Source organism: Leptonotus elevatus, chromosome 3 (genome assembly GCF_054856555.1).
Source record: "Leptonotus elevatus isolate MCC_2025b chromosome 3, RoL_Lele_1.0, whole genome shotgun sequence".
In the NCBI taxonomy this organism is placed as follows: Eukaryota; Metazoa; Chordata; class Actinopteri; order Syngnathiformes; family Syngnathidae; genus Leptonotus; species Leptonotus elevatus.
In genome coordinates this window covers 18,598,575-18,612,135 of record NC_141241.1, presented here as the reverse complement: position 1 = coordinate 18,612,135, position 13,561 = coordinate 18,598,575, and the positions used below count along the sequence as shown (strand labels likewise).

The window sequence follows — 13,561 nt, the reverse complement described above, 5'->3', positions numbered from 1 at the left end:
TTAATTACATTTAAAATGTTTTTCTTTCTTTCTTATTTTGAATTGCTAAAATTACAATCAATTAAGAATTAAGAATTTGAAGCTTCATGTTTTGGCATTCCACAGCTTTTACTCATGGTTTCAGATTACTTATGGTATGATAAGTTACAACACTAGTTCTAGTAAACCACAGTCCTTCTACTAGTCAGTGTAAGGAATTGTTCTACCGGTGAGAACAAAGAGCGTACTAGTAGCTGGCAGTGAAGGATATGGAATAATTCTCATACGGCTTTGCACAACAATCGCTGCAGCGGCAGCGCGAGGTCGATGGCGCCTTCGCCTTTCGGCCCCTTTAAAAGTATGCAGCTTTAGCGGTGGGATTATTTGAGCGACGACAAGTCGGCGGAGCGAGAAGGGACGAGCAAGAGAGAAAGAGAGAGGGACGGCGAGGGGGAGGAAGGGGGGAGAAGTAGAGCCGGAGAGGAGGAATCATGGCGGCACCGCTTGGACGGGACACCCTACCTGACCACTGGTCCTACGGAGTTTGTAGGGATGGCCGCGTGTTTTTCATCAAGTGAGACACTTTTGATATAGTTACCCGTCGGTACTTGTTGGAATACTCACCGCCAGGTTTGTTCTTAGATTGTGCGCTAAGTAACAGGTGTCTTTCTTCCAGCGACAAAACTCGCGGTACCACTTGGCTTCACCCGCGAACAGGCGAACCTGTTAATTCCGGACACATGATACGTTCAGGTACGCCACCGATTGTCCGATTCGCGGACGCCTGCCGTGATTTGGCGGACGTCTCGTCGTAGTTTTGATTCGGTGTCCTGTTCCTCTTCCAGATTTGCCAAGAGGATGGGAAGAGGGATTCACGGACGAAGGAGCAAGCTACTTCATCAAGTGAGTGGCTCGTCGTTTCATTTTTTGGCTGGTTGAAATGCGATCCCGTTTGTATTTTAAGTGTTTACCGTGTGCAGTTCAGGCACGTCTGGAATGCCACGATCGTCATCAATCGCTGACGCTGCAAACATGTTGTCTAATCAGTTTGAGTTGAGAAACAATAATAGAGTAAGGAGTGCCACTGGGTTGGTGACAACTAATTGCTGCTTGCGGTGTGAGTAAAAGTAGCAGCCTAAGCAGAGCAGGAAGAAGGAAATTAAAATTCTCCTCACATGCTCCATGCAGGACCTCTACTCTCTCCATTAGGTAGGTGTGGAGGTTGTGTGAGTGTGTGTGTGTGTGTGTGTGTGTGTGTGAGAGAGAGAGAGAGAGAGAGAGAGAGAGAGAGAGAGAGAGAGAGAGAGAGAGAGAGAGAGAGAGAGAGAGAGAGAGAGGGGGGGGGGGGTGACCTTGTGGTGACAGAGATGTATAACATGATTGCATTATTGAAGTGGGGAGGACAGATTTTCACAAAGTCACAAACTACAGTGTGATTTGTTTTGGCCATTTTTCAATTGAAGCGTTGATAGCAGGCTAAATCACCAATAGCGCAGTGAAGCATCCTTTACAACTTTTGGAAGTGAAGGATGCAGTGTTGTATACAGTATTTGGTTTTACATCAAAAAGTGGATTGTGTACGTTTTAACATCTACTGGAAGGGCATTAAATAGTTTTGACCATCACCTTACTTTACATAGATACTGTAGTTGAACAGAGATACATCATTCGTAGTAAATAAATAATTTCCGGACCAGGTACATTAGTGAAATTGGATGATTTCCCACAGCACACCTGACTTTCTTTTAATGCAAACATCGCTAATGCATCAAGCAGTTGAGCAACGCACATCTACTGGCCCGCGGCGACGGAAAAAATGTGAGCCTGCATCAGGTTTTGAGGCTTCATACTGTAGTGTATTGTTTAAAAATATATATATATTGAACCACAAAAACATGCCGTGATTGTCAATAAAGACTCTGATACCGTAGCTCTAAAGAGATGCAACGGGTGACAATAAAGGATTACGTGTGGATTCTGAGGGGCTGTTGGCAATGATTGATCAACCCTTTCATTGTGACCTGCACACCGCGTGACAATACGAACCCTTTTTGCCGCGTGGCCTCGTTGTGCGGCAGAGGTGGGAGTAAGGGAAATACAGTGCGTGACACGTGCAAGTCTCAAGTCGCAACCTTCAAATCTCAAACGAATCCAAAGTTACTGTGAGAAAAGGATCAAACAAGTCAAGATGAGTCAAGTCATTACTTGTTTCAAGCAAGTTGCCAGTCAAGTCATAAAACATTGCTCAAATGGAACAAAATACTAAAATAATTTTCACTGATCACACTACAAAAAAAGTAATTTATCTCTATAAAGCAAATCATCTTTTAAAAATTAAGTGGAACAATTTAAGAATATTGAAATGAATGCATACACATACATGATTATAACATTGTGTAATATTGTAAGCCTTTGGTCTTTTGCATTTTGTCATCAATCACTTTTATGGCAGTAATTTGAAGTTTATTTAGTCTACGTCAGGAAAAAGTCACCATTTTGTTTGAGTGGAACACAGCAAAAGATCAGTGACTGTGCTCATCAGGAAGAAGGATCAATGTGCCCTGTCCACCATTTTGAATGATTCATGCGTCCATCATGAAGTAAGATCAATTTGTCCAACTCTACTGTATTATAAAGTTATATTTAGTCTACATCATGTAATACGGTGGCATCCACTGAAATGTGTAATTCATCGTAAAACAAATCAATATTTCCTACCGAAATGCCATTATTGCATTACAGCTCTTCAAACAACCACCAAACTATATTGCACAAAAACATAATAAAAGAGAATGTAAATGAATGGAACTGGTTTGGTAAACTATATGTACTGTACGCTGGGTCAAGCCAAGTCACAACAACAACTGTATAGTCTTGCATTTGTGTCTTTAAACAACTGGATGTACATTTCTCATTTTGTAGTCGCACGTTTGGCTGTTTGGCCCATTCAATAAACGTCCGAAAGTGGCTGCATGTCTGAAGTCTGCCTGTAATTTTGGCTTGCAGCGCAAATTCGACCATGTTTTTGCTGCAATGAAAAGCAACACAATAAATAGTAATTAAAAAAAAAAACACATCACAAATAGCCAGCATTGTGAAACTTGTATTTCTTTGAAGACCTGTGCAAATTTTTGTTTTGTTATACAGAGAAGCCTAACAGCAAACCTCATGCACTTCCTTTTGGCACAAAAATAAATTATGATTCAAGAAAACAAACCAAAACAACACCCCCATCACTAGAATTTTCATACTGTATACAATTGTTAGCTCTGCAGCATTTCTTGAACGCACAATAACCTTTAGGTCCCTAAGCCACGTCATTATTGACTGGGCAACTGCCTCCCATGAATAATTATCACTGTATCCACCACAAAGAAGGATCGGCTTTTCCAACCTTAAACCGTGACATGCACTGCATCTTGCTGAAATCATGCTCATTCTGGAGAAATCACCACTGTGTCTGCAGTGGCAGCAGAGAGCTCACTGCTCCGGGGACCAGCGTAGATTCTATGCAGCTGGGTATGCTGCAGGCCGACACAACTGCAGCAAAATCACATCTAGGCGGAGGTGCTAAAAGTAATTACATTCTACTTAAGTAGAAGTAGTGATGCTTTTCTGATTCATATTACATGTGTGGAATATGAGTTATGAAGCAAAATCCAGCCATTTTTATCCATCTCAGTGGGCGGCCATTTTGCCACTTGCTGTCGAATATGAATATATATAATATATGAATATGGCATCAATGATGCTCAGGGCTCTGGCAACGACAAATCACGGCTCACCTGTTTTCTGAAGCTGAGCTAGGGCTGCTCGATTGTGGAAAACATAATAATCATGATTATTTGGTAATAATTTAAACCAGGATTATTCAAACGATTTTATGTATATCATACAAATCACAATTCTCATTTAGTACGATTCAGAATCAATTTTAAATGCCCCAAAATCGATTTTATTTAAATTATTTTATACTGTCTTCCCTTTGTTTGTGTGTGCATTTATTGGGAGCGCTGTTCATGTTGTACCCGATTTGGCCACTTAGGGGCAGTGTGGTTCCACGCGGTCTGATACACTGTTAAGTTGTAGCCAAATTAGAGAGTAGAAGGAAAAAGTCACGATCAAGTTATTCCAATAAAAGTTTTTTTTTTCCAGCGTGGAGCCGTTCTTTTGAGTGATGAAAGTGCTGCGAGTAGCGCGCTAATTAGCATTAGCGCGTCAGACTGGAGTAGATCATCTTGAACATCTATAAATTGAAGCAAAAATCATTGTCAGTCAAATCAATTTGAATCAAAAATTATTCCTGTTCTGAATCGAATCGCACACCCAAAAATCGGAATCGAATCGAATCGTGAGACATTCAAAGATTCCTTTTGGACCAAAACAAGATTTATTAAATTAGTAATATTAAAATAAAAGTGAAAATATATACATTTAAACAACTCAAAATCATCTTTTATTTTTGTTCACAATTACGCCGATTTTGTGGAGTGTAAAAATTGTAATTGTAATTAAATTTCGATTAATTGCACAGCCCTAAAGCTGTGATTGGTTGTTACCTGAGACCTGAGCAACATTGACGCCATCTTCAGTCGACAGCAAGTGGCAAAATGGCCGCCCCCTGAGATGGATTAAAAACAGATGGATTTTGCTGCTTAACTCATATTCCACTAACACAATATCAACCAGAATACCATTTTTTTTTTTATCAAGGACTGTCTAAGTAAACCAACTTTTAGACTCCCGTGCAAATTGACAGATCCCCTATGTATTTCAAAATCTGTTATTGTTACTTGCATGTGAACGTGTTTGGTCGGAAAGCGTTTCCCCACCCTGTAAAACCCCCTTTTTTTTTTTTATTGTCGGAAACAGGCTTCCCATTTTCTTGTTTTTGTTTTACTGCCGGAAACGATCTTCCTGTCCTGTTTAGTTAATACTTTCTGGTTCACTGCTGTCCCTGTTTTTCCGCCTTATAAACTTACCGGTACGAAGATCCCAATTACTCACTCAATCAAGAATCCAAATGCAGCTGTCTTTCTCTGGCTTTTTCTTATTACATCGTGATGTCATTGATGGAGGTTAAAAAAGAAAAGAAGAGAGCAATACTTCACACCGCTGCTTCTAGGTAATATTTGGGAAATAATGTGAGTAAATTGCTCGATTCTTTGGTGATTATAAACTCATGAAAAAGTAAAAGTCTGGACTGTCAGCCGCACACAGCGCTCTGTCACTGCCATCTATAAATAATTGGATATTCAAGACAGGTACATTTTGGTCTGACATGCTTTATAAGGCCCTGGGTTTTAAAATGACTTGTTCAAGGTTGGTTTGTTGCATCACCCTTAATCTTGTCATGACCCAAACTGTTTTATATAAAGTGCAGTCTTTCTGTTTGTCGCTGGCTGATAAGATGTTTGTACTCTATACGCTTTACAAGATGCTCTAAGTATGGAATTGCTTGATAGCAACTGCATTTGTTGTTGCGAGGACATTTATTGTGCTCGGAATACAGATGTATTTACTTCCTTCTGCCCCTGCAAAAAGACAGCACGGATTAATAAATGCGAGCTTGAATGTCAAGCCTATCAATTCAGTTGGCAACGTATTGCCCAAATGCGTTTGTGTGAGTTTGTTTCTCAGGCTGGATTCACACCAAGTGCGGCGAGGGTCTACGCCGTGTTTATTTGTAACGGTCATGCCAAGCATACTGTACATCACAGATTAACGTATTCCAGTGATAGCAAGCTCAAATTGAATTGACGGTGCAGATCCGATCTGTTCTGTTACGCTGCAGTCACATCGGCAGATATCTGACACATATTGGATTATATCAGAAAGAAGCCTGATTCTAATGTAAGAATCCTATTACATGTGTTTTTTCCCCCCCTCTTTACATTGTCACACGTTAATACATACCAAATTGCGCACCTCTTTTTTTGCTGACTTTTGCCTATATATTTTCTTGTATCATGTGACTGATTGTAAAATTAAAACTTGTCAGGTAAAATATCAAATTTAGCATCTTCTACAGTGAAGGCATGCTAATTGAAACGTTAATCGAAACAATGAATGATTCTTCATTAGCTGTAACCACGGCAGACAAAAAAAAGAAGAAGAACAACACACAATCAAGTACCGTAGCTGTACTTCATACACGCATTCCTCTCTCCTCTATTTTTCTCGCTGCCACCCTCTGACTCACTCATCCAAATGTGCACTCAGACACCTTCGTGACATTGCAGTCGGAATTTATTGAAACGCCAATTCGCATAACATAACTGCAGGGTCACTATAATACCTTTTTTTTAGTAAGTCTGAAGGATACTTTGTTTATGATATATTTACTTGTTTAAAAAAACGGCACGCGCATTGCAAACATGACCAAACGAATCCACTTTTTGATGAGACGTTGGCCGGTCTCCGTTGGCTCCTTAGCTGTAGTCATAGTGAGCTGTAGCCATGGCAAAGACTTCAGTCAAGTTGGCTGTGACATCATTGAAGCACGGAAGACACTTCAACATTGACCACCCGTGTTTTTGGAATTAAACACATTTTCCCAGTAGCCACAAAGCTCCTTAAAAGCCTCGCTAACTTTTATTTGGATTGGGCCCAAACAGACCAAATAAAAATGAATATATATTTTTTCATATCCTTGTGATGTGGTTAAAATGAGGGGAGACACTTTTCTGTGTGTTAATAGCTTTTAAACTGCTTTGTTATATTCCAAAACATGCACAAAAAATGTGCCCCCAGAAGTGTGCATTTCGGCACGTACACTAGATTTATTTGCACATTTTACACACGGTAATAAATGACATTTTGCAAAAGGGGGAGCCCGGCCCCCACAACGCCCATGGCTACTTTAACACACCACTGACCAGCACTCTCATTCTTTTAGCCACTATTCAAAGGTTGTGACTACGGGATACGGCTGGAACTTGAATCAACCGCTCAGTCAAAGGCTCAGCTATGGAAATTAAGATGTTGTTTGTTACACCCCAAATTTCTGACAAAATAGTTCATATACTGATCGTTCTGCCTTATCTGCTAACCAATGCAAAAAAAAATAAAAATAAGGAATACTCTCAATATTAATATTATTATATCATAGTTACCTTGATTAATTTGTCGATGTGAATGTTGCCAGGTTTCGCCATTTGTCGCATGTGTATCATGGCTAATTAGACATCTGTGTCAATTAAAAGTGCTGTATATGTTTTGAACAGCAGCCAATTAAAGTTTAAGAGGGAAGACTTAGCCATGGTGCATTTTACTATGTTGCTCTTAAAATATGTATTTCATTGGACAGCTTAACGATCAAGACTTTCAAGGAATATTCAACAGCATTTGGTGCAAATATCATCCACATGCTTTGAAACTCAATGTTCATTTATGATTTAATTACTGCTTTCGAAGACACTCTTCAACTGAACATTAACTCATTCACTGCCATTGACGGTTATAGACGTCCAAAAATCATTTTAACTATTTCTATTAGTTACATTTTTTTCCTACTTTTGTTAACAAGAGTATGAAAACCTAGATTTTTTTTAATTGTACATTTAGAACAGATATAAAATTTGTGATTAATCGTGAGTTAACTATTGAAGTCATGCGATTAATTACGGGTAAAAATTTTAATCGCCTGACGCCCCTAATTTTTAATGATCATCTCGTCAGGCGATTACAATTTTAAGTTATAATTAATCGCATGACTTCACTAGTTAACTCACGATTAATCACAAATTTTATATCTGTTCTAAATGTACATTTTCATACTCTTGTTAACAAAAGTGGATTTTTTTTTAAACTAATAGAAATAGTTCAAGGGAATTTTTGACCTGTATAGCCGTCAATGGCACTTCCAGCACAGTGTTCTTTAAAAAATAAAATGTTCCAGACTTACCTGTACATCAATCCATCCTCTCCCAGTTGACTTTGGTCGAGAGGCACAGCACATCCAAGCCAACCCAAACCTAAATATTCACAGAGCCTTTGCTCAATACATTTTTGATACAACTTTGGCAGCATTTACAGACTCACGTCTTTTTGAATATGATACCACAAGTTGGGCGCACCTGCAGTATGTTTGGCAGCTTTTCTCATTGCTATTTGCGGCAGCTTTCCATAAAATTTAAATCACAGTGCTCTTCTAACACCTGCTGCTCTATTTAACTGGTTTCACATGTAAACGTATGGAACATAATTCGGACAAAGCAATATTGAGATAGCACAGGTTGAAAATGAATACATAACAGACTATATGGCCTAAACTAATGGAATATGGTAATGGGATGTATGACTAGAATCCGATTGCCAGGATGTTTTTCTCTGCAGCCTCAGGGAAGTATCCTTGAGGAAGGTACTGAACCCTCAGTTATTCTACAGTATGCCGACAGCGTGTGAATGAAGCAGTGGTAGCATACATCATCGTCATCATCATTATGTGAATGGCTGACTGAGGTGACATTGGAAAATCACACCTTGAAGGGAGTGGGTCGCTGTATAAATGAAGCCCGTTTACCATTATCTCCAGCAGTCAGACCAGACTTTTGTCAAATCTCGGAGGAAGCATAAATGACGACCATTTCAGGGCTAGACGGATGATATGATATTTATAACACGAGTCAATATGTTTAAAATTCTAAAATCAAGCAAGAGGAGAGGAAAATAGTGCAAAAAATCAGGAACAAAACATGAAATATGCTTAAAAGAAAGATAAATGGTTACCATAACTAGTCAGATGTTACTCCATAGCAAGTTACAGGTTCACAGATTTTATTTTATTTTTTGTATAGTAGAGGTGTGAATTGCCTAGTACCTGGCGATTCGATTCGATACCGATTAATCCCGATACGAATCTATAAATAGATTATTGCGATTTTTTTAAAACTCAAATTTAGAAAATACAAATCAGTAAACTTGTACATGTACACTGTAAGATTTGTATGAAAATTTATTTATTTATCTGAAAATTCAGGCTTATGACTGAGCCACTGCGTTTAACAAACAGGTTGCAGTCTGTTTCATGTTTGAACAGCACTGAAATAAAATATTAAAGCTTAATGTTCCATTAATATAACATTCTTCCATGCTTAATGTGTAAATCCTAACCCTAAGTAAGACATTTTGTTGAATATTCCCATAGAAAATTAATGTTTAAAAATCGATTCTTCCGCATATCGAATCAATTCGAGAATTGCGCGCTGTAATATCGCGATATATTGCCGAACGATTTTTTCGAACACCCCTATTGTACAGTTAGTAACTCTATTTTGGTCTAACTCTCCTGTATACTGTTTTAGGTGCACCGTAATGCCACTTTTGACCCGTAGGGGATGGCACTTATTCTTTTTTTTTTTTTAATGGTGCAAATTTGAAAGAAGAAGAACAAAAGCAGCCTAGCTAGTTATCCACTCTAATCCTAATTTTTAAGCATAACAAACGTGATGGCTGTAGGTCCATTTAATGATGTACACCTTTGGACATGATTATTGGTGTTTATTGTGAGATGATAAGTTTGTTAATTATTTGCTGTAAACGGGGCTGGTTCACTGTTTGAACCATATTTTTTTTGTTATCTATTGCTCCTGCTCTCTCTCAATATTTTGTATTATTTTGAAGTGGGTTTAAAGACTTAAAAAAAGTTTCAGAAATGCTAGAAAAAAGATGCCTATAGTGTATTTAATTAGCATATTTCTATATCCCTGCAGGGTTTTTCCTGTGTACAAAATTCAGAGGTGGCCACCTCCACCTTATTTGCTCATCACCACCTCCGGCCTGAGTGACTGATAATGAATGAATGCTTTAATATGATAATAGTCTTATTCTTATTGGAACTATTATTCTTATTATTGCAACATGGACTTATTATATGTTGCCTGTAAAAAATGAAAGCAAGTCAGTTGAATTTACAGAATACACGTCATCATGGCGCATGGTCCGGATTAGGGATGTTCGATACCACTTTTTTCCCGACCGATACGCAACTCTTGATTAGTCACCGCTACTGAAACCAAATACCGATACCACTAGTGAATATAATTCCCCACCCATAAATGACAGATGATTTTAAAGAAAGACCTATATATCCCAATATATTATTTTTCCTTAAAATTGCATGAAGTTAATGGCAAATTTTGTATTCATATCATTTCTAATTTCTTGTCCCTGATCGTAAAATGGCAGCAGGAGGGCGGCCGATAATGGTATCGGTCACCGTAAGACTGGTATTGGCACCAATACCGATACCTGGTATCGTATCGGCAGTCACATCAATTTGAGCCAGGAAAAACCCTGCCCTGGATTGGCTGGCAACCCGTTCAGGGTGTACCCGGCCGACTGCCCGAAGCCAGCTGGGATAGGCTCCAATACCCCAGCGACCTTCGTGAGGAATAAGCGCTTAGGAAAATGGATGGATGGATATTTATATATGTATATATATATATATATATATATATATATATATATATATATATATATATATATATATATATATATATATATATATATATATATATATATATTGCATATTTCAATTCTTGCGGGGGTGATCTGGAACATAGCCCCACAATTGTAGCAAAAAATCAAAACAATGATCAAGTAGACGTCATTGGTCAACTCTGAAGAAGTTAGTCTCTAAAATGACACAAAATTGTCTTGTAGGACACAGTTCATTTTGTGGAATGGGCCAACGATGGTGTGTGTGTGGCAGTGCAGAAGGAAGTGTTTGTTAACCGCAATGAAAGCTAAAGCTACCAATGCTTCCGCCTAAACCTCATCAAATGTGATTGCTCTATCAATATTTTATTTTCTCTCTGTAGCAAGCCTGTAGGCGCTTATCTTAATCCCCATTTAATGAAGCTTTCCCCTCCTGCAAACACAGCATTCTATCTATTCCAATCACTCAGCTCAGAAAATGTAGTTCCACCAATTTACACCAAATGACCTTTGTCTTCTTCGAAGTACTTCTGAAACCATTTCATGCTTCTAATCAAGGGGGATGAAAACATGGCACTTTTCAAATTGTCAATATATTTGTTGAATTTGACACTTTTGTTTGTATCTCAAAACAGTTTTTTGGATTTGATTTCTAGTAGCCACTGAAAATGTTTTTTTTCTCTCTGCATACTGTTTTTTTTTTTTTTCAACTGACTCAGCACAATTCGCACTGACTGCCTTCTAAACTTTTAAAAGCAGGTTGTCCAAGTCCATTCTGAGAGTGAAACCTGCCAGGATATGATTACCCTTTTGAAGATTCTCTCAACTCAAATTCCTTTGGGATCAGGCAGGATGAAACCCTGGAAAGGATATCAAACAGAAACTTGAATGGCTTGTCAGATATTGCTGTCCGCAGAAGAAATACTCACAGTATCCCCCCTTTTTTTTTTTTTTTTTAAGTATGCCAAAGAATTTGGTGATATTAACTCATACACTGCCATTGACGCCTACAAACGTAAAAAAAACATTTGAACTATTTCTATTAGTTTACATCCCCCCCCCCACTTTTGTTAACAAGGGTATGAAAACCTATACATTTTTTAATAATCTTTTTTTTAAATCAAAAGATTACTAAAAATTAGGGGCGATTACATTTTTTAAATTGTAATTAATCGCATGACTTCAATGGTTAATTCACGATTAATCACACATTTTTTATCTGTTCTAAATGTACAATAATTGTTTTCTAGGTTTTCATACTCTTGTTAACAAAAGTGGAAAATAATTAAATACATTTAAAAAACTAATATGAATAGTTCAAATGAATTTTTGACGTCTATAGCCGTCCGTCAATGGCAGTGAATGAGTTAATCTGAAATGTCTTTATTACAGTTGAGGCTGACCTATAGATTTGAGTGTACAACAAATGATGGTTGTAAATGACCTCTGTTTGGTAATGGGGAGAAATATACATGTTAAAGACAAGGGCACCATTACTAGATATCAATCAGATAGATCACATTGCGGTAGCCTGGAGGAGCGTCAATAAACTCACTCGACAGTGCAAGACACCTGCTGTTGACAAACGACAATACAGCTAAATTAACCTTTCATAATAAAATGAAATATCTTGTTTAAGATTATTTTTAGATTACTATGATTTGTCCATGTGTGTGCAAATAAGAAACATGTAGCAGCACTTGGCCATATTTTGTCATGTTTGGGATAAAGAGAGGCTTTGTTAACATTTTCTGCAAATGAGGCCCTTTGACCATGCAGTTAAATTGCTATTGAAGTATAGCGCCAAGAACGAAATGGATGACGAGCTGAACTATTTCTGACAGGACCATTAAGCCGCTGCTTCCTCGTTTAAAACTCGCAAGTTGATGCACTACTTGCCAAATTCCCAGCGTGGCAGCATGTGTTCTGAAGGTGAAACACATTTTAAGGTCAAGGCATTTGCAACGTGTTTGCGTGCTTCAAACATCTGTCTTTGCAATGCGCCGACACCGTGGCAAAACATTGTTTGTTTGCTTCCACACACTTGTTTCTCTTATTAAACAGCACACACATGCGCATACCTGGTCTTGACGTCTGAGTTATTAATCACATAAGGCATGCTAATGCCAACTGTCTCGATGTCAGGATTCATGACCACTAAATTGCCTGATGGTGATATAATTCATCCTCTTTCATGTTTACGCTGATTTATGGTCCATTTATCTATCCATCCACCTCGAACCATTTTTAACGTCAGCTGTAGCCAAGCAAGAAGGAAGTTCTGCACCTCGCTTTTTCCAGCTGCCTCTTGACTGCGTGCGTGCGCCCACCCTCTGATTTAATTCAGATGAAAGTTGCCGCATTCTGTCAGAGCCCAGTGTGACTGGAGCCACTGCAGAGAAAGAAGGTGCACTGTTCTTGTCCCACCTCACAGGTGAGAACGGCAGTGATTCGTTAGTGTTCACAAAGGTGCGTTTGTGAGATGAGAGATCTGAGAATGGGTGTCATTTGGTGGTATCAAGTGAGCGCGAAGGTTTTGGCATTCGATTAATAGAAATGTTTCGGTTCACTGGGAGGCTTCAGCATGTGACTTCTATTAATTGCATACTAGGAGTCGAAATAATGAGTCGACTCATTGGTCATAAAGTTGGTCGTCCATGTGAAATTGATTTTTGCTTAACTCATTCACTGCTTTGGACGTTTATATTCTTCCATTTTTTTAAAATTTATTTAACCATTTACTGCCACCGACTTGTCAAGTATGTTTTTCAACGGGTTATTATTATTGAGTTTTGAGTTCACAAGTTTGAGCTTGGAGAAATATGTGCATCACTGAGATAATCTCACATAGGCAAAACTGCATAGATTTGTTAAAAGTACGGTTTCCGAAATAATTGGTCATTTAGAAAATATAATAAACAACAATTGATGATGAAAATTGGCAGTATAAAAATTTACAGAGCTGCCAGCTTTTAAAGATTGTCTGTATTTTGTTACGGAAATCACTGAACTTGTAACTGACCGATCTGGATCATACAAAAAACAAACAAAACAAAAAAACATTGTTCAGATTACTCAATCAGGTTGAGAACGAGCAAACATACTTTGGGAATAATTGCGATCATTTGACAGCATGCCACAG

General features: G+C 38.3%; 1 protein-coding gene across 4 annotated transcripts in view; it reads left to right on the top strand.

Annotated features, from left to right (window-relative positions):
* The first annotated feature begins 394 nt into the window (after window positions 1–394).
* Window positions 395–13,561, top strand: part of plekha7b (pleckstrin homology domain containing A7b) — a 69,948-nt gene continuing 56,781 nt past the window's right edge. For 2 of the 4 annotated variants that reach the window (XM_086070786.1, XM_086070785.1), the window contains exons 1-3: window positions 397–553; window positions 656–732; window positions 825–882. In XM_086070786.1, coding sequence (XP_085926912.1) covers window positions 471–553; window positions 656–732; window positions 825–882 — 218 coding nt within the window. In that variant the 5' untranslated portion in view covers window positions 397–470. Of the gene's footprint in view, window positions 554–655; window positions 733–824; window positions 883–13,561 lie in introns of all 4 variants that reach the window. The other 2 variants (XM_086070791.1, XM_086070787.1) reach the window with 2 other exon arrangements.